At 40.4% G+C, this 22,481-nt stretch overlaps 2 protein-coding genes across 5 annotated transcripts in view; both read left to right on the forward strand.

The window, feature by feature from the left end:
- The window catches only part of DPY19L4 (dpy-19 like 4), a 28,055-nt gene extending 8,328 nt beyond the window's left edge, over positions 1–19,727 (forward strand). For 2 of the 3 annotated variants that reach the window (XM_085221427.1, XM_085221429.1), the window contains 13 exons: positions 1,299–1,422; positions 1,961–2,095; positions 2,738–2,869; positions 2,959–3,057; positions 4,341–4,414; positions 6,191–6,349; positions 8,062–8,181; positions 9,266–9,386; positions 10,837–10,893; positions 12,383–12,465; positions 14,463–14,592; positions 15,528–15,707; positions 16,412–19,727. In XM_085221427.1, the coding sequence (XP_085077553.1) occupies positions 1,299–1,422; positions 1,961–2,095; positions 2,738–2,869; positions 2,959–3,057; positions 4,341–4,414; positions 6,191–6,349; positions 8,062–8,181; positions 9,266–9,386; positions 10,837–10,893; positions 12,383–12,465; positions 14,463–14,592; positions 15,528–15,707; positions 16,412–16,576 (1,579 nt within the window). In that variant the 3' untranslated portion in view covers positions 16,577–19,727. The remainder of the gene's footprint in view (positions 1–1,298; positions 1,423–1,960; positions 2,096–2,737; positions 2,870–2,958; positions 3,058–4,340; positions 4,415–6,190; positions 6,350–8,061; positions 8,182–9,265; positions 9,387–10,836; positions 10,894–12,382; positions 12,466–14,462; positions 14,593–15,527; positions 15,708–16,411) is intronic. The other variant, XM_085221426.1, reaches the window with a different exon arrangement.
- Positions 19,728–21,395: 1,668 nt separating this feature from the next.
- The window catches only part of LOC100545676 (neural-cadherin-like), a 44,920-nt gene continuing 43,834 nt past the window's right edge, over positions 21,396–22,481 (forward strand). Inside the window, exon 1 of one of the 2 annotated variants that reach the window (XM_085221430.1) lies at positions 21,396–22,385. In XM_085221430.1, the coding sequence (XP_085077556.1) occupies positions 21,464–22,385 (922 nt within the window). In that variant the 5' untranslated portion in view covers positions 21,396–21,463. The remainder of the gene's footprint in view (positions 22,386–22,481) is intronic. The other variant, XM_085221431.1, reaches the window with a different exon arrangement.

Consider the following 22,481-nt stretch of genomic DNA (forward strand, 5'->3'; position numbering starts at 1 on the left):
AGGGAACCTCATTTAGGCAATGATAACAGTTGTGTTCTGGTTTCTGCTTTGTCACCAGATAGCCTCTGGCACTTTCTGTGCACTTGAGAGCACTTATCATAAAATCATAGAATGGCCTGGGTTGAAAAGAACCTCAAAGGTCATCTAGTTTCAACCTCCCTGCCATGGGCAGGGTCACCAACCACTAGACCAGGCTGCCCAGAGCCACATCCAGCCTTGACTCCAGCACTTATTAGTTCTAAAAAAATTTGAGGCCCTTTAAAAAATAAGAGCTATGGATTGGCCAAGTATTAGAGATATACCTTTAAAGCTGAACTGTTGAGAAGTGTCTTTACATCTTTTTGGAATGTGAAGTCATCATGACCAAATCTGTGATTAATACGTAAAAATACTGTTCACCAACCTGATGTGAGCAGTGCGAAGTAGGAAAAATAGTGAATAAATCTGTCTCTTTTTTCAACAGCAAGGAATGTTAAACACTTAACCAACTGAAAGATCGAGTAGTTTAAAGCTCCAAGTACACCTCTGTGAGATACTTAAGCTGTAAAAATGAAAGGTGACACTTTCAAATATCTAAATGATAAAGGAGCTTCAGGCTCCTTTTTAAAAGCATGGTAGACACGAAGAAGACTATGTACCTCTGTCACATTTGAAAGTGTCTCTTGTGCTTCTGAGTCACTGTAGCACTCTGTATAACTTTTTCCTCCAGCTCTAATTGTGCAGATACTCTCAGGTCATCCCACAAGAAGTCCCTGCTGCTGTTCTGTCCCGTGCTCCCTGTCCATCTTTAGTCTCTTGTTTTCTGGGCAGAGTTTTCCCTGTAGACAAAGTATCTGCTGGTGCTGCACTGCTTTGGATTCTAAGTACGTTGTGCTCTACTGCCTAATCCACTCCTAAAGCATCTCGTGTGAGAACTGGAAGTGCTCTTTTCTCTCAGCTTATATTCATGGTAACATGAAAAGCTGCTGTCATATCCATAATGAGACCATCATAATGTGACATCTCCTGTGGAGGTGTGGGCAGAAATGGCTGGAGGCCCTGCTTCTTGGCTTCAGTCCTGTAAATTCCATCCCTTTAGGAGTTGTGCTTAATAAGTGAGTAAAGATTGAGCCTTGAGTGCTGATATTAAGTTTGTGACCTGTATCAGCAGCAAAACTGTATTAGTGTTACTTTGAACCTATTATAGGAATAGCTCGCTTGCAAGGCCACGGTGCTAACTAAAAGTAACATTTAGGCTTTCCTTGATGTTTTTGTTCCATAAATCTTTAATAATTTTGTTTGTCTGTACTTTATTCTAGGACAGATACAACAAGAATTGATTACTCCATACCATCAAGGGAAAATTGGGCTTTGCCATATTTTGCATGTCAAGTAGCAGCTCTCACAGGCTATTTAAAAAAAAACCTAAATTGTTCTGCAGAGGTAAAAGAAAATTAATTTCTTAATAAAGAGTTGGTGATAGAACTGTGCTCTAGAGTAGTTACCTGCAGAAAACAGATGTTTTGTTTGTTCTTTTCAAAACAGCTGCTTGGATTTCACATAGGCACGTGTGGGTTTTGCTAAGCAAAAGTGCCCTGCTCTGTTACACCCCAGTGAGGGTTAAGAGAGAACAATGTGGTAATTAGCTGCGTGCTGCCTTTTTAAGATGAACAGATGCCAATTTTTTCTCAATGTGTAAGCTATTCTGTTGTTTTTCCTGTTGCTGGGAGAAGATGGTGGTAGCTTCCTCTCTCTGACAAAGGCATTTCTTCCGACTGGCTTTGAATGTTTTTCAGTGTTTCAGTAATGACTTTTTTTTTCTGTCTGAGGTGTTAAATAAGTCTGAATTCTGTATCTTAATTATTTCCTAAAATAGTGAATTTCTGTAATTTCTGGTTTAATGACCTCTCACTTGCTTAGTGACAGAGATGCATAAATATCAAATTAAAGTTTTTTTTCCTCTCATTCTTTCTCCCTCTAGAAATTTTGTTACCTTTTGGTGAGTGCCTCAACGTACACCTTCATGATGATGTGGGAGTACAGTCACTACCTCCTGTTTCTCCAGGCCGTGTCTCTTTTTCTGCTTGACAGTTTTGCCCTGGCACAGTCAGAGAAGGTATTGGAACTCATCAGCCTACCTATAACTGAGGACTGAAATACAGCCTCCTACTGCTCCAAAGAGCATACACTGGGTGATGACTTGAGTGTCTCACAGTCTGGGTGCAGCTGAAGTACATGTCCTGACCACAGGGGGAATGAAATAGCTTTAAAGTTGTTCTAAAGAATCAAGTTTTGGAATTTATAAGATCTGCTTATCAATTAGTATATAACAAAGTGAGTGTCAGTAGTAGAATATGTATTCCTTAGGTTAAATGAACAAGTTTTTGTGAGGACAGGTAAAAGACATGTTGACAGTACTCAGTTCCTTCACCCAAATTGTGTGTTTTCATGCTGTTACACTGTGGTTACTGCTAAGCACAGTGCTACAGAATAAAGAGCCCTTGTAAAATATTCCTATTACTTTTGGTATTTTTCATTTTTCTTGTGGAGCGGTGGTATGCTTGTTCCGGAGGCTGACCAGGATTGTTTTGGTATGAAATACTTTTCACAGCCAGATTGTACCCTGCTAGCCTCCTGAGCTGGAGGATTGAAATGTATCCATTGATCTCCTGATTAGGAAGGAAATGCAGTGAACTATCTATCTGCTCTAGGAAGCAGAATGTGTATCCATTGTAATTTTATCTTTTCTTGTTGACAGGTGTATGAAGTGTACAAAATCTACATGTTTTCTCTCTTCCTGGGGTATTTATTGCAGTTTGAAAATTCGGCCTTACTAGTGTCACCATTACTGAGTCTTGTAACAGCTTTAATGCTCTCTAAATACCTTCAGGTAACAAGACTCTCCTCTAACTCTGAATGTAGATTTTATTACTTCAACTGAACTCCAAGTGATACGACATTCTTGAACTGTTTTTGCAGATGAATGTGAAGAAAGGTACATTTGTGTCAAGAATGCTGAAAATTATGTACATTTATTTGGTACTCACAGTAACACTAACACTAAACTTGTTACTAAAGGTAAGATTCTGCTGTAGAAGCTATTTTAATTGTTATAGTCTAAATGGAAAGCAACAGTTATATCTTGGAAATGTTTTTTAAAGTGCTGCTCATCATACATGCTTGGAAGCATTCAAGGCCAGGCTGGATGGGGCTTTGAGCAACCTGTTTTAGGAGGGGGTATCCCTGGCTCTAGCAAGGGGTTGGAACTAGATGATCTTAAAGGTCCCTTCCAACCCAAACCATTCTATGATTCTATGATATTGATCTGAGAAGTAATAGCTTAATTCATAGCAAATTGAAATACTGAAGACTGAGTAATTTTGTATCGATGTATTTATTTAAAAATATTTTATCTAACAACTTAAGCAGCTGTTTTTTGTTTGGGGGTTTGGAGCTTATGGATTGAGATTAAAGCATAGTATTGAAATATTCTTTAAATCACACACTAGCTATTTTATAGATGTGTTTTTTGTTATAACTTGGATCACCTCTACCAATTGGGTTGAATATTAAATCAGTATTTTTGTGCATGGAAAAGAGCTAGTAGTCTTAGAGTAGATTATAATTTTCAGTGGGATTTTAACCTGGTCTTGCATTTGATTAGTAATTCCCTTTTACCTGCCTTTGCCTTGTGCATAATTAGTGCTTTTCCCTTATGTCTCAAGCTCACCTTGGTTGTATTAATAAACAGCATCAATTTATAAATTCAGAACATAGTGAACCCTAAAAAATTTTGAGAGGATGTTCAAACCTGCTGTTCTCTAGTGCCACTCATATCAGCTAGCTCTGCTGTATCTCCAGGAATATAAAACCTAATCTTGAAAAATATGACTTAAATTATGTAGGCAGTGCACAGAACTTTGGCAGCTCAAACAATTTATGTGAAGATTACAAATGCTCATAACTTTTGCTAAGCTGCAGTCCTACTGTTTAGTGGAGCCAAACACAGTGTTCTTTGGCTTGCTCGGGTGTAAATGTATGTCTGTTTTACATGATCCTTTTCACATTACTCAGTAACCTTCCAGCATCTTGTTGACAGCTTTCATTTGCCCTCTCTTTGGGCTACATGTATAAAATGCAGTGTATGATGGTCTCCAGGAAACCCTAAAGATAGATTCATTTAAGTGGAGATTTACAGTACTATGTTGATACCTTAATTGACACACTTAATCTAATTTATTCATTCTAACTCAATCTCAAATAACTGATTTTTCCCTGCCAATCTGTAATCTGAATGAAGTGAGTAGTGAAAGCTGCTTCCAACACTTGGTGAGATTTTTCTCTGCTAAATTAATTTTCAGATGTTTGTCCCTCATAAAGAAAATGAGCATTTGCTGAAGTTTCTTGAGATAAAACTTGGCTTAAACACAACTAAGTAAGTTTATTTATTTTTTTTTTTACATCTTATAAGATATTTAAACTTCTGAAACTACTCTAAGAAATATAAAATTTCAGTGGCTTGTCTGTATTTATAGAGGACTTAGAGAAACTTTACCTTTTTCACTTGGTTTTACAAACGAGTTTTAAGAGATGCATATATAGAATTTACTTAAGGTCTGGAGGTTTCTGAGGCACTTCAGTATTTTTCATCCCCTGGGGGTGAAAGCTTTACATAGATTTTTTACTTTACGTTGAAGAGCAAAAACATTTTGTACCCCATCTAATGTTTCTAATGAGACTTGGAAGCAGAGATAATATGGTCAGGGTAGTGGTCCTGACTTCTCATAGCTGGAGAACAGGGCTCTAAAGGGAGTAATTACCACCTCAAAACACTGATGTTTATTTTTTTAGTTTTCTAAGAATAACCACCTGAAACACCCTGTTTGTTTTAGAAGAAATTAAGACAAGGGACAACTTAAAAGTCAGAGGAAATTGTGATTCTAAGAAAAACTGTTCACATCTGTAAAAGAGTTGAATGTTAGTCTGTGAGAAGAAGAAATCACGGATACAGATTTTCTGGAAAGCTTTAAGTGTAATGTTGGTAAGGACTAGAAACAGCTCCTGGAACCAAGTCAGCAATTGCTTGGAGTTGATACTCTCTCCTGAGAGCTGCATCTGTCTCTTACAAAACTACTCCAAGTCATTTCAGGAGAAGAGTTGGAAAATGACATTACACAACTGAAAATGTTGTGGCATTTTTGGAAGTCAAGATGTTAAGAGTTTAACTAAGATGCACTATTTAACACACGTATATGAGTGTTCTTAATTGTTTTGAACAAAAATTCAAGACTGCTTCTGGTCAGGATTTTGGTTATTTCAGCTACCAGGTATTACAGATACGTTTATTTCCCTGGCAATTTGCTACATATTACTTTCCAGGCTGTGCAACCCTTCATTGAAGGTGGTGATTGAAACAAACTGGATGCAACTACCCCTGGAAAGTTGTGTAACTAAATGCTGGAATTGCGGCTTGCAGCATGAAAACTTCAAGATCTGTCTCTTAAGGCTTTGAATGTGCTCAGCTGTTAATCCTAAAACTGGTTCTGTCTAACTGAAAGTGGTAGAGTTCTCTTGTCTTCACTTGAGGATAGAAAAAGAGGGGGAGGAAAGCAAAAGAGAATAAAGACAAGAATGCTTTCATTACGTGATGTGCCACATCAGTTCCAGTTGAGAATATGCATTAATAGTACTTCTTGGCAGAATATAGTCTTTTTGCTCATTAACTGAGAAAGAGGAATGATCAAGTGGAGTCAGCTACAGAATTAGAATTTCAGCATTGTGGATGGCATTCTTGGTGATGCTTCAGGCTTGTATGTGATCTCAGATGACCACTTTCCCTTTGGAATGAGGACAGGCATACCTTCCTGCATCAGTATCTCTAGAATCTTAATCCACTGTGACAACAAAGTTCTTTGTGGTCCTCATAACAGAGTTACACAGGAAGCTGGGTTTTGTGACATAGAAGAGTCATAGTCTGGCCTCTTCGGATCACAGACTCTTTTTTTTTAGAAGATAAGCTTTTGACAGTTACTATAAAGAGTACTTGTAAAGCAGTTCCAAATTATAGAATATCACTTTTCAAAGATGAATTTCAAATAGTTTCCTATGACATGAGTAGATGAAAATGTGCTTGGTTGTGTACTATTTTTTTCTCTTCCTAAACTATGTGGCATTGTTATTGGTTTTTAATGGGATGTTTTTGCCTTACTAGGAATTTTACAATGAATTGGCTCCTTTGTCAAGAATCTCTTCAGGCACCCTCCCAAGACTTTTTTTTGCGGCTAACACAGTCATCGCTTCTGCCTTTCTATATTTTAGTATTAATTATCTGCCTTTTTTCTGTAACTCAGGTCATTTTTAGGAGAATTTGGTAAGTAACTTCTTTTTATTGGAATATAAGAAGTTAGAGATAAGAGCTTCTTGGATATAAAAGTGAATAGCCAGTTGTGTAACTGGCTGAGGCCTCAGCCTAAGTGAGGACCCATTGCACCATGGAGCTTGCAAGGCTGTGGGCAGCAGTGGAAAGCCCTAAGGCTTCTGCAGAAAGCTTTTTAGCAAAGAGCTTCCTGAGCATCCGTCTAGTGAGGGTAGGGAATTGTCTCTGGTTTTACTTGCTTGTTTTGTTTTGTTTTCCACAAGGGAAATCCCTGCAGAGATCTGGCTTTCGATTTTATCACATGTTTATGTCTCTTACCATTGTGAGAAAGGTATTTTGTCTGTTTTTCCTTTCCAACCAGCAGAGTCACTGGATTATTGCTGGAGGATTTCTCTCTCTCTTTTTTTTTTCCTTTGGGTTTGTGGGTGTTTTTTTGTTTTTTTTTTTTCCTCCAAGTTTTCGTTTTGCGAAAAATGAGAAGGGTGGAGTTTAGAGGATTTCCAGTTTTAATGTTTCCATGTAATTTATTTATTTATTATGTTTACTGTGATCAAGTTCATAACTCTTTGCTGCTTGGAACAAAGCTGAAGTAGCACAGACTCAATTATTTGTAGTTTCACAGTGATTTACAGTTCCCTGGAGAGAAGGGGTACTGGAGCTGTCCGCGTGCAGGCTCTGAATGCAAGGCTGTGTAGATGCTAGCATAATTTATCCTGGAAACTGAATGGTTGGGAAATTACATCTCCCTGGTAGGAGATAAATGGTGTAACTGCTCAGGTATTAGAGCAAATTTCTCACTTTCCTGCAGCAAAAATCAATAGCTTTTTTTTTTCTTCTTTTTTCAAGGACTAAGACTTTCAATAGATACAGGTTATACTGGTGTAAGTGAAAATGTATGTCATGTTGGAGGTAAAATGCTAAATTCAAAACAATAAAGCAGACTCTTCTGATCTTTGCTAGTGTCTCTATTAGCTATGTACTGCTTTGTGAAGGGCAGTAACTTTATTATATCCTACAGGTTTTTAAGAAGAGTTTAAAATAAACGTTCTCCCTCCTCACAGTAAAAACTTTCTGATTTTGAAGCAGTTAATTGCTTGTTACAACTTTGTAACTGGTATCACTTAATGGTAGAATAAAATGTATTTCACGTGCCTCGCTATCATGTTTGTGGAAAAACATTCATTGTAAGATTTTTGGTTGTGATTGTTTTTTTATTTGCAATTTATTACTGGAAGTTCTAGTACTGTGACTAACTACTGGTTTTGTAGTCTTATTTTGTGATAAAATGGTGTGTATATAGTAATATGGGTTCTGTAATTTTTCAGCAACTTAACGACATGAACTTAGAACACACACATACAGAGTGCTTCATCTAAATGTTTATGGAGTATGCATGCTCTTGAATTAGGTTGGCTCTTGTTGCTGAAGCACCATAAATAGAATTTATGGTCATAGATGGTGATCCTGTTGTATTAATTCACAGCCATTGGTTCAAAGAGGTTGCAGTCTAATACAAGGGACAGCAGGTACCTATAGATCACTGACAAAGATCAAAAGCCAAATAAGCAGTGCAAACAATAGTATATGATATGACACAGAATGATCTCAGCGTACTGCTTACCTAATGGTCATAAAAGTATTTTTGTTGACACCTTTGCCTGAGATAATGTCTGAATTAAGTGATGTCTCATTTTCTCCAACTGCAGTGGTGAACCACTGAAAGAGACAGTTAAACTTGAGGATGGTCGAATTGGAGAGAGGCCAGAAATAGTTTATCATGTAATTCACACAATTTTACTTGGTTCTCTAGCGATGTGTTTGGAAGGGTAAGTCTTGTTTTGATGTATCTCTCTTGAAAGCAACAGAGATTTCCTAACTGGATGTGATAGGCTATTTGCCCCTTTCAAATGTATCTACAACTCAAATTCTTTTCAGAAATATATTTGGCATACAGTGGTACTAGTTGGTAGTGGAGGTAGCAAAGAGAATTTTCACTATAAATTGGATAGAGGAGTATGATGAATCGTGCTTGGTCTCTTCAATGCATTTTGTAAGCTTTAATGCAGCCAAAATCCAAGAAATTAATTAGAGAAAATTGGATCTCTCTTCTTGTGGTATTTAAGCATAGAAGTGCTCTATCATTCTTTGAATATTGTGCTCTTGTGAGATCTTGTGTAGTGTTTGGATGGGTAGTGTATGTTCTTGAATGTTCTTCAAGGGGTAGAAGATTTGTCAACCATCTTATTGTGTGTAGACAAGCACTGAATATACCTTTGCCTGACATGTTAAGCAGCAGTGAAACAATTATCAAAAATAGTGTTGAGTATTAGTTCTTTAAGCTTCAGGAGCTTATGTTTGGATAACCTTTTTGTTCCAGTCTAGCTCTCAGCCAAATCAGCTGGAAAGTGCCAGTTGTGTTTATACATTTACATTTATCATGATCATATCTGAATATGCATAAATTATTAAAGTGAGCAAACTGTTGTGTTGCCAAGTAGCTGTCTTGACTTGTCTATCCTCAAGAGGCAGACAAAAACAGCAAATAGTAAATTGTATATGAAATACTTTCCTTCCTTCAGGAAATCCCTTATAATAAGGTGTCTGTGCAGCTTCGCTGAATAGCTGTTTTTTGTCCTTGTTTGGCTGGAAAACTGTAACAGCCAAGTGACTTTACTAGTCTTGTTTGTTTTTTGTTTCGTCCTCCCCTGAACTCTGTGAAGGATTTTGTTATCTTTGACCTGGGATCACGCTTCTACATCTTACAGCAAATAATCAGGTGCCTGCTAGAGATTTCCTTGTTTTGCCCTCCAATGCCACCAAATTAGATCTGATTGCTTGCATATCCAGACTTTGAAAAAAAATACAATGATAAGTGCAAAGTGCCAACCAAGTTCTTGCAATATTTTTCAGAATGAAATATCTGTGGACTCCATATGTTTGCATGCTGGCTGCATTTGGTGTGTGCTCTCCTGAACTTTGGATGACACTTTTCAAGTGGCTGAGACTGAAAGCTGTGCATCCGATACTACTGGTGAGACAATGTCTTGGAAATTACAACTCACTGTCATATCACTTTTCCAACAACAATTACTTAAGACTTAAAGAAAAACCCACTAAAAGAACATGTAGTTCTGTAAGCAATAGATCTTACATAGTCTGCTTTTTCTTGTCTTGCATTCCTATCAGCATGTTTTCCCATGTTCTCTGGTACCTGGTGATAAAGCAGAGCCTTTTCCTCACAAGGAGCAGAACAATCTTTATCTCTGTTTCTCAGACATATTTAATTTCTTTTAATAGATCTTTGAGACCTCAAGCTCTCTGTCGTATTTAGTTGAGACTGGCCAAGAACGTCAAATGTTCTGTAGAAAAACTGCACAAGAAAAAGTACAGGCATGCAGACAAGCATTGACATAAGTCTTCTTTCACTAGGGAATTTGGCTAAAATGTGGTAGTTAGGTGTATTTAATAGATGAGAGTAAAACACATTCCTAAGAAATAGTAGCTGCAGTTACTTTGTGTAAGATATGTTCTGGTGTAGCCATTTCAGAGAAGTGCTGTAACTAAAGCTGAGCTTGTGCTGTAGTGCAAACAGCTCCTCCACTTCCAACTCTAGCTTTGTTTATAATGGGATGAGAATTGCTTTGGACACCTTTCTGCATTTGTTTTATTAATGAAATGAGAATGGGGTGTTACTCTACTACTCTACCCTAATTTCAAGATACTTAGAAGAATAAATATTTAAAACTTAAAGTTATATATGGCACTTGTGCAAATGCCATTTAATGTTGCATCATAAATATTGACAGTGTCCTTCCAGTAAAAAATAAAAATATATTCACATACATATTAAACATAATGCTTTATATACTACACGCTTTCTGCTATATAGACCTGCTTTTTTATATAGTAGATGTGTTAACAGGTTAATACCAAAAGAATGCCTTGGGTATGCTCTTTACCAAGTGTTTTCTGTACTCTGTGAGCTAGTCCCCTTTGGAAAGTGGAGGGGATACCAGCTACAATGATGGGGTGCTGGAGAATGAATTTCTGGTTTTTGCCTGTCACTATTGTCAATCTGAATGAAAGCATCACTAAGATCAGAGGTTTGAAATGTTTGTTTCATACTTTTTTTTTTCATTTTTCAAATTATTGCATTGTATTTGTATCTGAGAGGTATTTACTTTTCTCCTGTCCGTACTTCATGTGTGCGTTGATTCATTCTTAGATGAGCAGTAATTAACAGTCCCTAATATTGGTGGTAAATACAGCATGGGTCAAATCAGTTATTCAGTGCTAAGTTAGACAAATTTTTTTTTACAGAAAACTTTTTCCTGGTAGAAAATTGCAGTGATTCATCTGCAGTCACTCTTAAGGTTTCAGGCATAAATGGAGCCTACTGCTGTACAAACAGCATCAGCATAGTTGAGGTTGGAGAATGGAGAACAATCCATAATCCTTTTCTTCTAACATCTGTTTTCTAGGCTCTCATTCTGAGTATGGCAGTTCCCACAATAATTGGATTCAGCTTGTGGAAAGAGGTAAGCAACATGCTGTTCTGTGTTTTGTTTTGTCTTTGGGCAGCATATGAGTCAAAACACTGAGCAAATATAATGTCAAGGTGAAATAAAAGCTGACATCTTCTGAAAATGTGCTGGCTTTTTTTTTTTTTTTTTAATTCTAATTTGTTTTGTTTTTAAACAAAGCTGTTTAAATTTTTCAGTATGAGATATTTAACAATTCAGTTTGGTAACAATGACTTACTGTAATTAAGAAGCATTTGAATTTAAATGAAGACATTATTACATTCAGCTTTTACGCTTGGAATATGTGAACTGACTCAACAGAGAAAATATTGCTAAATAAACACTTGGAATACTGAAAAGCATTTTGTGTCTATCTTCTTTTTATTGAGAAGTAAAATTATGGAAGGTCATAGGCAAATAACGCGTTTGAAAAGCTGTCAAATTATAACAGAGTTAAATCCTTACACCAGTACAGGGAGAAAAAATCTACAGATGTTTCCTTGTTTAAATTAAGTATTTGGTTCTTTACTTGTAGTCACATTGCCTGACAGACTGGCACACAGGGAGAAGAATATTTGGAAAATTATTTTAAAAATTTCTACAAGTTTGAAAAAAATAGAAAATATATCCCTTAACTCTCTACTGTACTGACAGATTCAGAAGAGTTATTCTGAGTAGCTTTATAAGAATTTAAGTATTTTTTACAAGGCATTGAAATATAAAAGTCAATCTTCACTGACTGTACAAATTCTGTAATATCTGTCTTTAACAGAGAATTTGTTTGCAGCACAATCCGACTCGTTATGTGCTTTTATCAGAGTAACAGATAATGCTTCCGAGGAGGGAAGGAAAAGCTAAAGGTGCTCAAAATTATGCTATCAGTTACAACAGAGAAAACTTAGTGACGAAAGAATTCATTTACAGATTATTTGTTAATAATAGCAGTGTGGGGATTTGGACTCTAGAGGGCTTCATCCCTTGGCAATCCTACTTCTGCTTTTAAGCAGTAGTGAACATTTGCTCTCTGGGTTCTCAACTCAGTCCTGCACTTGGAAAGTTTGATTATTAGGATGAGGGAAGTGCAAATGCCCTGAGACTTGTACTCTGTTACTCTGGCTTTAAAGAGATGAGTGTACAGCTCAGCATCTTTCTGCTTGTCTGCCTTCTCTCAGCCAGGCATAGTCCCTCATCAGCTACGTTTTTCTACGGGCTCTGTGTGATCAGTGAAGCTGGTTCTCTTGGGGGTGGCAGTGGTTTTTCTTCTCTCTCTCTCTTCCTATTTCTGGGATGGTGCAGGTATACGTATAACAGCTCCTGTGTGCTACAACTCTCACAGCTGTTCTTGTGCTACCCTAATTTGTCTGACTTCAGACCGGTAATGGGGGTGGAATTTCCTCAGCTAAAAGCAGGTTTCCATTTCCAGGTGTCTTACCCACTATGGCTGTCCCATAATAAGTTGTCCCTTTAGTGTGGCGTAGTTGTAATCAAATAACATTTCCATCAGTTTTTCCCTAGGATAATGACAGAGCTTTCAGAACTACAAGAATTCTATGATCCTGATACAGTAGAGCTTATGACGTGGATAAAGTAAGTATGAATTTCTGCACTTCTGTTTTAATTCTTTGCCAGGGTACTTACATCTCAGTATTTTGTGGAGCTACCTGTATTAATCTGAGCTTTTCCTTGCCAAGTCATTACATGATGTAGAGGGAGATGGGAAGAGAAATGATTATTTTAGGCTCGGTATTCCTCCCATGCAAAGTAGCAGGAGTTTATCATTGATTACAAGAGAAGATCCTGAAATGTGCAGTCACCTTATGTTTAGTATCATTACTAGATGTGATTTCCAAAGAAAGATGTGCATCCTTTACATCCTGATTCTTTACATGCTGACTTTTCAGTGGGTTAGAGGATTCATATTGACTATAATGCCACGAGGGAGAGAAACAGTGAAAGTCGTATGTACAGAAGCCAGTGAAACAAATGCCTGATGTAAAGAAACATGGAGTGCAATGTGGGGTTCAAACTTCCCCTTTGAGCAGAAGGCTGCAATGATCTGACCTGGCTGACTAGGTAGGGCATAGCAAATGCTGAGCTTATAGTAAGGATATTTTCACAGATATATTTTTATCTTCATCAAAAGTTTCAGAACTAGATTCTGGCCTTATTCAATTTAATTTGGAACTGTGTCATTACTAACTGCACTTCTGTGAAAATGAGGTCCCCTGTGTTCAAATAACTTACTTACCTTTAAATGCATTTTTAAAAGAATATTATTTTCTGTATTTATGGTGTCTTTAATGTCAACCTGTTCATCTTCAGAAAAGACAAGGCTGGTAATTATGGTGTTCCAGCCAATTTCTTCTTTCTGTTAATAGTAGTGTACGTTGTTTGTCACTGCTGCAGCTTTTGAAGGCAGCAAGTGGAATAATGCCAAGTACCTAATGGCTTTTACATTAGTCTGCATATATTACACTTCAAGTACATAATTAATCATGGTGAATTGCATTGAGATTCACTCAGCTAAGAGCAATTTGACTACCCTTATTTGTAGCAGCTGTTCATATTTTTAATGAAAAGGATTTTTAGTGCTTATGCTTAGATATCCATATTGGAATTTTAATTGAACGTCATTATTATAAGTATACTTTCTTATGATTTTCTCCCTGATAAAATGAATTAACTTGAATTTTCTCTGTGGGAAAAGTTGCTGGAGATCTGTGATAAAGTGTGACAATGGTTGTTTTCTTTCACTAACACTGCAATATGAATAATCAAAAGATGAACTAAAAATCTAGAAGCATAATTATTGTAAATGTTATTCTGTATGACAGTAGTTACTCATAAATGATGAAATAGATTGTCCTACAAATCAAATGAGCATAACCACAAGTCTTTCACTTACAAGATAACATCATACTGTTTCGCTGCCTACCTGCCCTCCATCTCAAGCTTGCTTTGTCACGAGACAGCAACCACTCAGAAAAGCAATAGTTTGATCCATTCTGGGACCACTCTGAGTGGTGCTCCATGAATAACAAGGAGGGGAGGATGGCCATGAGCTCTTAACCCTCAGGAGGCCTTCCTTGCAAACTCCTCATTGCTGCAAGTCTGTGCTTTTCCCGGTAGGGAAACCAATGCTACCAGAGTGTTAATGCCAATTGTAATTAGACCCCCAAAGATCATAGAATCGTTTGAGTTGGAAGGGATTCTTAAAGATCATGTAGTCTAACTCCCTGCAATGAGCAGGGACACCTACAGCTTGATGAGGTTGCTCAGAGCACCATCCACCCTGACCTTGAATGTCTCCAAGGACGGGGCATCCCCCACCTCACTGGGCAGCCTGTTCCAGGGCCTCACCACCCTTATTCTAAAGTACTTTTTCCTTGTATCCAATCTAAATGTCCCCTCCATTTCCCCTTGTCCTATCACAGCAGACCCTGTCCCCCTCTTTGTAGGTATTGTCATGCACGCCAGTTCTTGCCCTAGCATCTGCAAAGATTTGTACAGTTATTAAAATTAAAAGCATCATTTTGAAGAATGTATCCTGCACTCAGACATGTATGTTGATGTTGCTTTTGCAGAAGACAAGCTCCTGTGGCTGCTGTGTTTGCAGGCAGCCCACAATTAATGGGTGTGATTAAGCTTTGTACAGGATGGATGGTGTCAAGCTTGCCTTTATATGATGATGATCTTCTAAAAAGAAATGAAAATGTGAGTATCCAATTTCATAAATGTGTATGCATTACCAGTGATTTATAGACTATTCTATCCTGTAAGACTCAAGTGCCTGATTGAGATGTGTGGGAGTACTGTAAACGTTAGCACTTCAAAGAGGATGACCTTGTAATATTCCTCATGCTGTACTCATTTGCATTGCTCTTCCATGTTCCCAGTTCTTTATCCCCAAAGTGTTCACATTCTAAGGTGAAAAAAGAGCATGAAGCATCGTAAAGAAAGGTAATGCCATTACATAATCAGTAAACCCAAGAACAAGATTCCTTACTGAGCAGTATGACAGTATTGAGTTTTAGGCAGGCTGTCATTTCTGAATGATTCTGAGCAATTTTTATTCTATACGTTTTGCCGGGGGGAAAGTCACAAATCAGAGTGGACTTACCCTGTCTCTGACTAGCAAAGAAATCAAAATTGCTACTCAGCCTCAGTTCTCATTCTGTTTGAATACTTCAGGATTACGGAAGGCAAGTGTAAGTCTCTAGCGGGATATTTGACTTGGAAAACAACTGATAGGAGCTGCTTTGCCCAAATATAATGGGAAAAAACAAACAAACAAACAAAAATATTAGAAGAAAGGGGATAGTCCAGCAAATAGGGAGGGGAATATCAAATAAATTGTCTATGCTGTACTCTGGACAAAAATGAATATTCTTTCTGAAGACTTTTCAGGCCAATGTAAGTATGTAAAATGTGAACTTACTCCAGCAGAGACAAATGCTTCCTATTCAGCTCCCCATTACCTCACCTGCTTTAGAAATTTCAAAAATAGATGTTTTATAGCTTGGCATCTACATACAATGCGTACATAACTTGTTATTAAAGATAAGTCATCCTTTGCTCACCACCATTTTCATGGTATTTAATTTTCCACTGATTTTTACCATGCATTAAAATGTGTTCTTAATTTATAGATCTATCAGATATATTCAAAGAGGTCAGCAGAGGATATTTATAAGATTCTCACATCTTACAAAGCCAATTTTTTGATCATTGAAGATTCAATTTGCAATGAAGTGGGACCCGTAAGAGGATGTAGAGTTAAAGATCTATTGGATATTGCCAATGGTCATGTAAGTAACAGCGAGACAAAAGTGAGTGTCTGAATGCATAAATAATTCATTTTAAAGGAAACATTCTTGTAGCGTTGATCTTGTTTTTCTAATTATAATATGTAGACAAAGACTCAAAAGACTTAACAGCGATCCGTTCAGTTTTGAGGTGTCTGTTTCTTACATAACTGTAATCTGACCTCGTCCTATTCCTTACCTGTCCTAATTCCTTCTAATACATTAATATCAAGCAGTGCTGCTTTTATGCCAATCATTAAATACCATTTAAATAACTTCTAAATTGGACTATAAAATTTTGTTGCCCAATATCCTATTTCTGACCCTCGCTAAGAGCATAAGCTTTTATGGTTTATACAGAGCAAGACAGAAATGTTCTCCAGCAGTATGAAGCTAAAGGACTTTCTCACTGAGAGAAACTATCTTTGTATTCTGGGAGACATTGAAAGATTTATTTATTTATATTTCTGGTGAATTTATCTTACCACTTTTTTTTTTTTTTTTTTTTTTTTTAAATCCCTGCAAACTTCTGCAATTGGAAAAGGTAGGGAAGTGATGTATGAATTCATAAGGCTGTTTTAGATGATAAAACAAATTGTAAGGGAATGTAATTAAATATCTGTAGTGCAAGTGAAATGTACAGAATGCAGAAATAAATGAACGTACAGAATTGCATTCTGCAGTCATTTATCTTCAGTATTTTAACCGATCTTCTTCTTTCCTGACAGGTGGTTTGTGAGGAAGGTGACAGTTATGCTTATTCAAAATATGGACGATTTTGTCATGAAATCAAAATGAACTATTCTCCCTATGTGAATTATTTCACTCGAGTATACTGGAATAGATCCTACTTTGTGTATAGGATCAACACTGTGATATCCTTCCAATCGTGACAAAGCCTGCAAGCTTTTTTTTGAGGATTGACTGTGATGGAATTCAGCTGGAAAAATTCCTTTTGATTAAGAAAATTATTTTTACAGATACACGTGGGTGCAGTGTACTGACCAGTTTTTTGGGTTTATTTTTTTTTCCACCAAACTGGAACTGTTTGAACTCTACAGACCAACTGTTACAGATACCTTCTTTGAAGGAACCAGGAAAATTGGACAATTTTACAGTCTCCACAAGAAAGTGTGACAGTCTTCCATGTTCTTGCATTTGTCTTCCCACTGTAAATCATCTTAATCTTCATTTCAACAATAGTTAGAAATATCAACAGCTATTTCTAAATATCAACAGATATTTCTAACTTCAGTGTTAGAGAGCTGATGTGGATAGACTTTGGAAAAAGTTATGTTGAAGAGCTTGTTTAAGTCATGTAGCTTCTATTTTCTAGTAAGAAATCAAGTGGTGTATCCTAAGTCTTCAAGTGTTTGGGTTTGTTTAATATTTCTAATATTTTTCTTTGGTTACTGTGGTTTTTTATTCTTCCTGTTTTCCACTATAAACACTGCTTTGTTTATTGAACACGTTCATACACCTTATATGTAGGTAAAGTATTTGTATAAATCAAATAAGGAAGATGTTATTTAAACAGTTCCATAGACTGAGGCACTGATCTCTGCATTATTGGAGACGTGTTGGAGGAAGTGCTTGGACTTGGACGTAGCTGTAGGAGTTGACAAAGTTAGATTTTCAGTTTGGAAAGAGCTTGACTTCAGGATTCTTCCATGCTTATATATGTATGCATGTGAGCATACGTGTGTTTTAGCAGCCATCAGAATGGGCCAGTATACAACACTATGCTGTACTTCAGACAAGTGTAGCATGAGACTAGGTTTGCTGCTGAGACTGCTGCTCTTCACTCCTGTGTGCAAGCTGGTGTGTGTGTGTGTGTGTGTATGGCAAGGGATGGGTGATGGTGATTTCATTCAACTTATTATTTCATGATAGATTAAGGTAGTCATGACTAATTTTAAACACTATCATCACCATCATTAATCAGAAGTGGCACAGTAGTTCATAGCTTTTTATACATTAATTATGCAGCTATGCTGGGAACTCTGAAAACATGGGAAAACATTCTGTAGTCTTGATTCCCTCCAAAATTTGCCTTCATTATATGACCCCATTTGTCTCTGCGACTTCCTTGAATTTTCTGTTCATCCTGTTTTGTTGCTAGCTGAGGTGCTTTCAAGAGAATGAATGATGCTTTAATTCCGGCTCTGGGCCTAATCCTGGTGTTGCGAATGGAAAACTCAACAAAAGGTAATCGTAACTTTGCTGATGTAGGTACAGCTGGACAGAATGCCAGGACTTAAGTTCCGGGAGAGAGTCCTCACCACCAAGAGTTGCATGCAGTTATGGATTTTTGTTACACCTGGCCCAGAGACCAGTCTGTCAGGCATGTGGGAATGATTCTTTGGAGTCCAGATGTCTTTAAAGAAACATCTGGCTTAATAGGATGAACCTTCAACTGAACAACCATTCTGCAAATGAAAGCTGCGAAACTATCCCTACTACATTTGTTGATTAAAATGCAAATTCAGAGGGATTGACTCTGAAATTGTTAGGAACTGCAACGTGTTGATGTATATGCATGATTCCTGTCTGCTGTATGCAGATATGTTGTTTACCTTACACTAAAAAATAGTGCTGAGGTTTCTAAACATCTATTATCACTATTGGAGTGATTTAAAAGAGAAAAGCTTTACTGTTGTAAATGTCAACAAGTCCGTAATCTGTTTTTTCTTTTAATCTGGTTATATTTTTAGGCCTGTGAGTTTAGACCAAGTATTAAAAATTATTCATTTTATTTGAAACCAGATAAACCCATCGAAAATACCCGATTTGATCATTAGGAGAAGCATTTACCAGCGTAACTGGGTTATATGTTAGAAGTAAATATCCTTTCTAGGGATGCAGTCATTGTGCTCAGGATAGCATGCATGTCTCTCTGGCCAAAAGCAGCCTGTTTATTTGCTTATGCACAAGTGTGTATGTTTTGCTGCACTGTTACAGTTTCAGGCTTTTCAATTACAATATCAAGATAAGCTTGTGAACTAACTTGGGTTATGGCAGGCAATCAGGAACCTTGTATGTGCTATGGAGTTAATAACTGAAAGTAAGTGTAGAGTTCTGTGTACAACTTAAATTTGTTTGAATCACTGTCTGGAATTACATGTCCACGTGTCAGTGATCTGCTCTCTTGAAGCTGATTGTTCGTGAGCACTATTTCCTACCAGCAATAAGGCATACCAGGTACCACATTTCAGGGTTACAATTGCACTTGGGTGGATGAAGCTGCTCAACTTATGGCTTCTTGCCTTATAATGCCACACCAAGGTGCAGCGTATCAACTATCCTGGACTGTCTGTTGTGTTTTACAGCGACGCTGTGTGTATGTGTGACCACATGGAGCTTGGTTTGAATACTTACATGTAGAGCACACATGTTAAGAAAAACACAAATGAGGCCAACCATACACCTAAGGAAATTACATATGTTGTAGCACATTGGCCTTTATACATGTTTGAATGAACATGTTGAACTTTATTTGAACTGTGACATAGTTATTATTAGTTTTGTCATAAAGATGTATTCTTGATACTTCAGTCGATTCTGTATAAGGAGAATCATTTAAGATTTTTACCTTGCTTTTTATATTAGAGAAGATTGTGTAGCAGCATCATTGGCACAGCAGCCTTAAGTAACAGAGAAGGAGCCTTTTGCTGAGGGAAACGTCACTGTTGTCCCAGTCAGAAGGCATGGAAGATTCATATCTTGTGAAGAAAAGGATATTCTTGAATTTCTTATGCAGTTATGGATTAGCAAAAATACTGTTGTATGCTCTAGTCTCCACCTTCTGTGGGAAAAGATGGAAACAGTAAGTTCTGTGATATCCTTCGGAAGGACAACCATGGGGCATAACCACATCTGACTGGTGCACACAACCCAGCTCGGTTTTCAACCCAGGTCGTGGGTTTCAGTTCCTGAGAGGGTTGGGGAAACGTTTTGCAAATTTTGATCTGTTTTGCTGTAGATGTTGCAATTCAGTTGAAATATGTGCCTTGCGAGCTTTTATTAAACAAACAAACAACTCCACTGGTGTTTTTTGTTGTGAAGGTGTAAGAAATTCCTGTGCCTCTGATTCCTAGAGCTTCCGCTGTGTCTCACTAGCCTTGCTTGCAGAGATGCTCCTGCAGTCAGTGGATGCAGCTGGGTTGTCTGCCAGCCATATTGCTGTTTTCCTGGCTTATAACCCATACGTAATCCTGCCTTCCAAGCAGTGAGGTTACCTGTTATCTGATGGAGAAGAGATGGGTGCTAACGCCTGTTGAGGTTTCAAACTCGCTTCAAGGCAGCGAAGTATCAGTGATGCTAAACTTGTTAATGGTGACATTTAGCAGTAGCGTGGATGGCATCTGGATAGATCTGCGTGCAGTATTTGATAGCAAGTCTAAGGAATCCACTTCCTTCCATCCCATTTGCTTTGTGGAAGGTATTTTATCAAAATGAGGTATAAATAGTAAACAATAGTAAATACTTTTCTCTTGTGACAAACTTGCTGTACCAAAAAATTGCATGGATGGATGTGGCTCTGATGTGGCCGGCTCAGATTAAGGACCACAATTTAGTTATCTTCCTGGTGCCTTTCTGAGGTCGGGAATTATTTATGTTGTTTTTAGATGAGAGTATAGGGGATGCACTCAAACCCTGGGGCAGTGAGTTGCCTCTTGCTGGATCCTTATGGCCAGCTTTATGGCGTTACAGCAAACCACTGCTGGAAGTGGTCAGGTTTGCAGCCTATCTTCTCATCCTGAGCATCCCGGGGTGCGGATGGGAGCCATCAACCCACTGCTTTCCCAGGACACCACAGGACGTGGTGACCCAGCTCTGCTCATTCTCAGCATCAGCACACCTGGCTGTCAGCTTTCCTGGGTGCCCACAGTATTTGCCCAACGCTGACTGCTACTGCACCTGGCACTTGAGCACAGTTTTTCTTCCAGTCTGGGTGCGTTGCCGCTGAGGTTACAGCACAGCTGCCTGGCCATCAGCTCCTGCTGCAGCAACCAACATATAAACGTGAGCCCAGTGTAGCCAGCTGCATGCAGAGGCTCAGCAAAAGGACATTCCCAAGCCGTCCCTGGGAGAAAGCAGACCTTGTGCTGCATGTTAGCAGGAGTGAGAGGCTGCTGGGACCTGTGCTTCGAGGAAATAGTGACCTTCCTTTTAGTGAGTGGTGGAAAGTGGTTGGCCTGGGGTCACACTTCCACTGGTAGGATGGGATGTAATGGCCTCAGGTTGTGTCAGGGGAGGTTCAGGTTGTATATTAGGAAAACATTATTCTCAGAAAGAGCAGTGAGGCAGGGGCACAGGCTGCCCTGGGTGGTGGGGAGTCACTGCTCTGGAGGTGGTCAGGAACTGTGGAGATGGTTAGCAGGCATGGTGGGGGTGGGCTGATGGCTGGATCAGATTATCTTAGAGAGTTTTCCACCTTTAATGATTCTATGATTCTGTTGATTGCGTTTCAACCACCACGATGATGCCAAGCCCAGGTTGCTCTCATCAGGTGTCAAGCAAGCGGTGCGTTTGTTTCCCTGACTCGGTGGGACTGCTTCAGTATCGCACTTGAGCAGCGCACTAATCCTTTCCCGGGGATATCCCTCCCAAAGACTGAAACGTAGTTGGGGCGTTGCGCTGATCTCGCTCGAAGCTTCCCATAGGACGCGGCTGCGGGCAGGTCCCGCTTCACTCGGCCCCTCCTCGCTGCCGGGGGCGCGGGCCGGGCCGGGCCGCACGTGGAGGTGCTCGGAGCCGCGCCAAGCCACCTCGGTGCGATGCTGGGTGCGGGCGGGCTGCTGCTGGCCCTGCCGCTGCTCTGCGGGGCGGCGGCGGGGCCGGGGGCTCCCCGTCTGCCGCGTTTCTCCGGCCACGTACCCGAGAACAGCCCGGCGGGGACGCGGGTGCGGGGAGCCCGGGTGTCGCTGCGGGGCCCCGGGGAACCGCCCGCCCTCTGGGCGCTGCGCGGGGACGGCGCGCACCACTTCTCCCTGCAGCGGCGGCCGGGGAGCGAACGTGGGGCGCTGGAAGCGCGCACGGCGCGACGCCCGGACCGGGGGGCGCGGGCCGAGTACCGCCTGCTGCTGCGGGCGGCCGTCCGGCCCCGGGAAGCGCTGCTGCGCGTCCGCGTCCCGGCCCGCGACGACCGCCGCCCGCGCCCGCCGCTCGCCGCTAACCTACAGGCGACCGAGCCGTCGCCGCGGGGCGGCGAGCTGGCGCGGCTCCGCGCCTCGGCCGGCGACGAGGGCCCCGACGCGCCGCTCGCCTACCGCGCCTGGCCGCCCGGCGCCGGAGGCCGCCCGCTCTTCGCGGTGACCCGCGACGGACGGGCGCTGAGAGCGGACTCGCCGCCGGCGTCGCGCCGCCTCAGCCTCTGGGTGCGGGCGCGGGACCGAGGCCGTCCGCCGCGCCCGCTGCTGGCCGTGCGCGGCCCGGGCGAGGAGAGGAGGCGGCGGCCGCGCTCGCCGTCCCCCGGACCCAGGCGGTACGCGGCACGGCTGCCTCCGGGGGCGCGGGTGGGAGACACCGTGTTCACGCTGCCGCGGGGCCGCGACGCCGGCGGATGGTTCGAGCTGGCGGCACCCGGAGCCGCACCGCTCGGCGTGGACCGCGTGTCGGGGCGGCTCTACCTGCGGCGGGAGCTGCCGGCCGGGGGCGGCGCCGAGGCGCTCGTCAAGGTGCACCGCGGCGCGGGGAGAGGTAAGGGCGGCCGGGGCGCGGGGAAGCGGGCTCGGCTGGGCTGGGCTGGGCTGGGCGCTCGGGGCTGCGGGAGAGGAGGTCCGGGGAGACCTTATC

Source organism: Meleagris gallopavo, chromosome 3 (genome assembly GCF_905368555.1).
Source record: "Meleagris gallopavo chromosome 3, MGAL_WU_HG_1.1, whole genome shotgun sequence".
NCBI classification, from domain to species: Eukaryota; Metazoa; Chordata; class Aves; order Galliformes; family Phasianidae; genus Meleagris; species Meleagris gallopavo.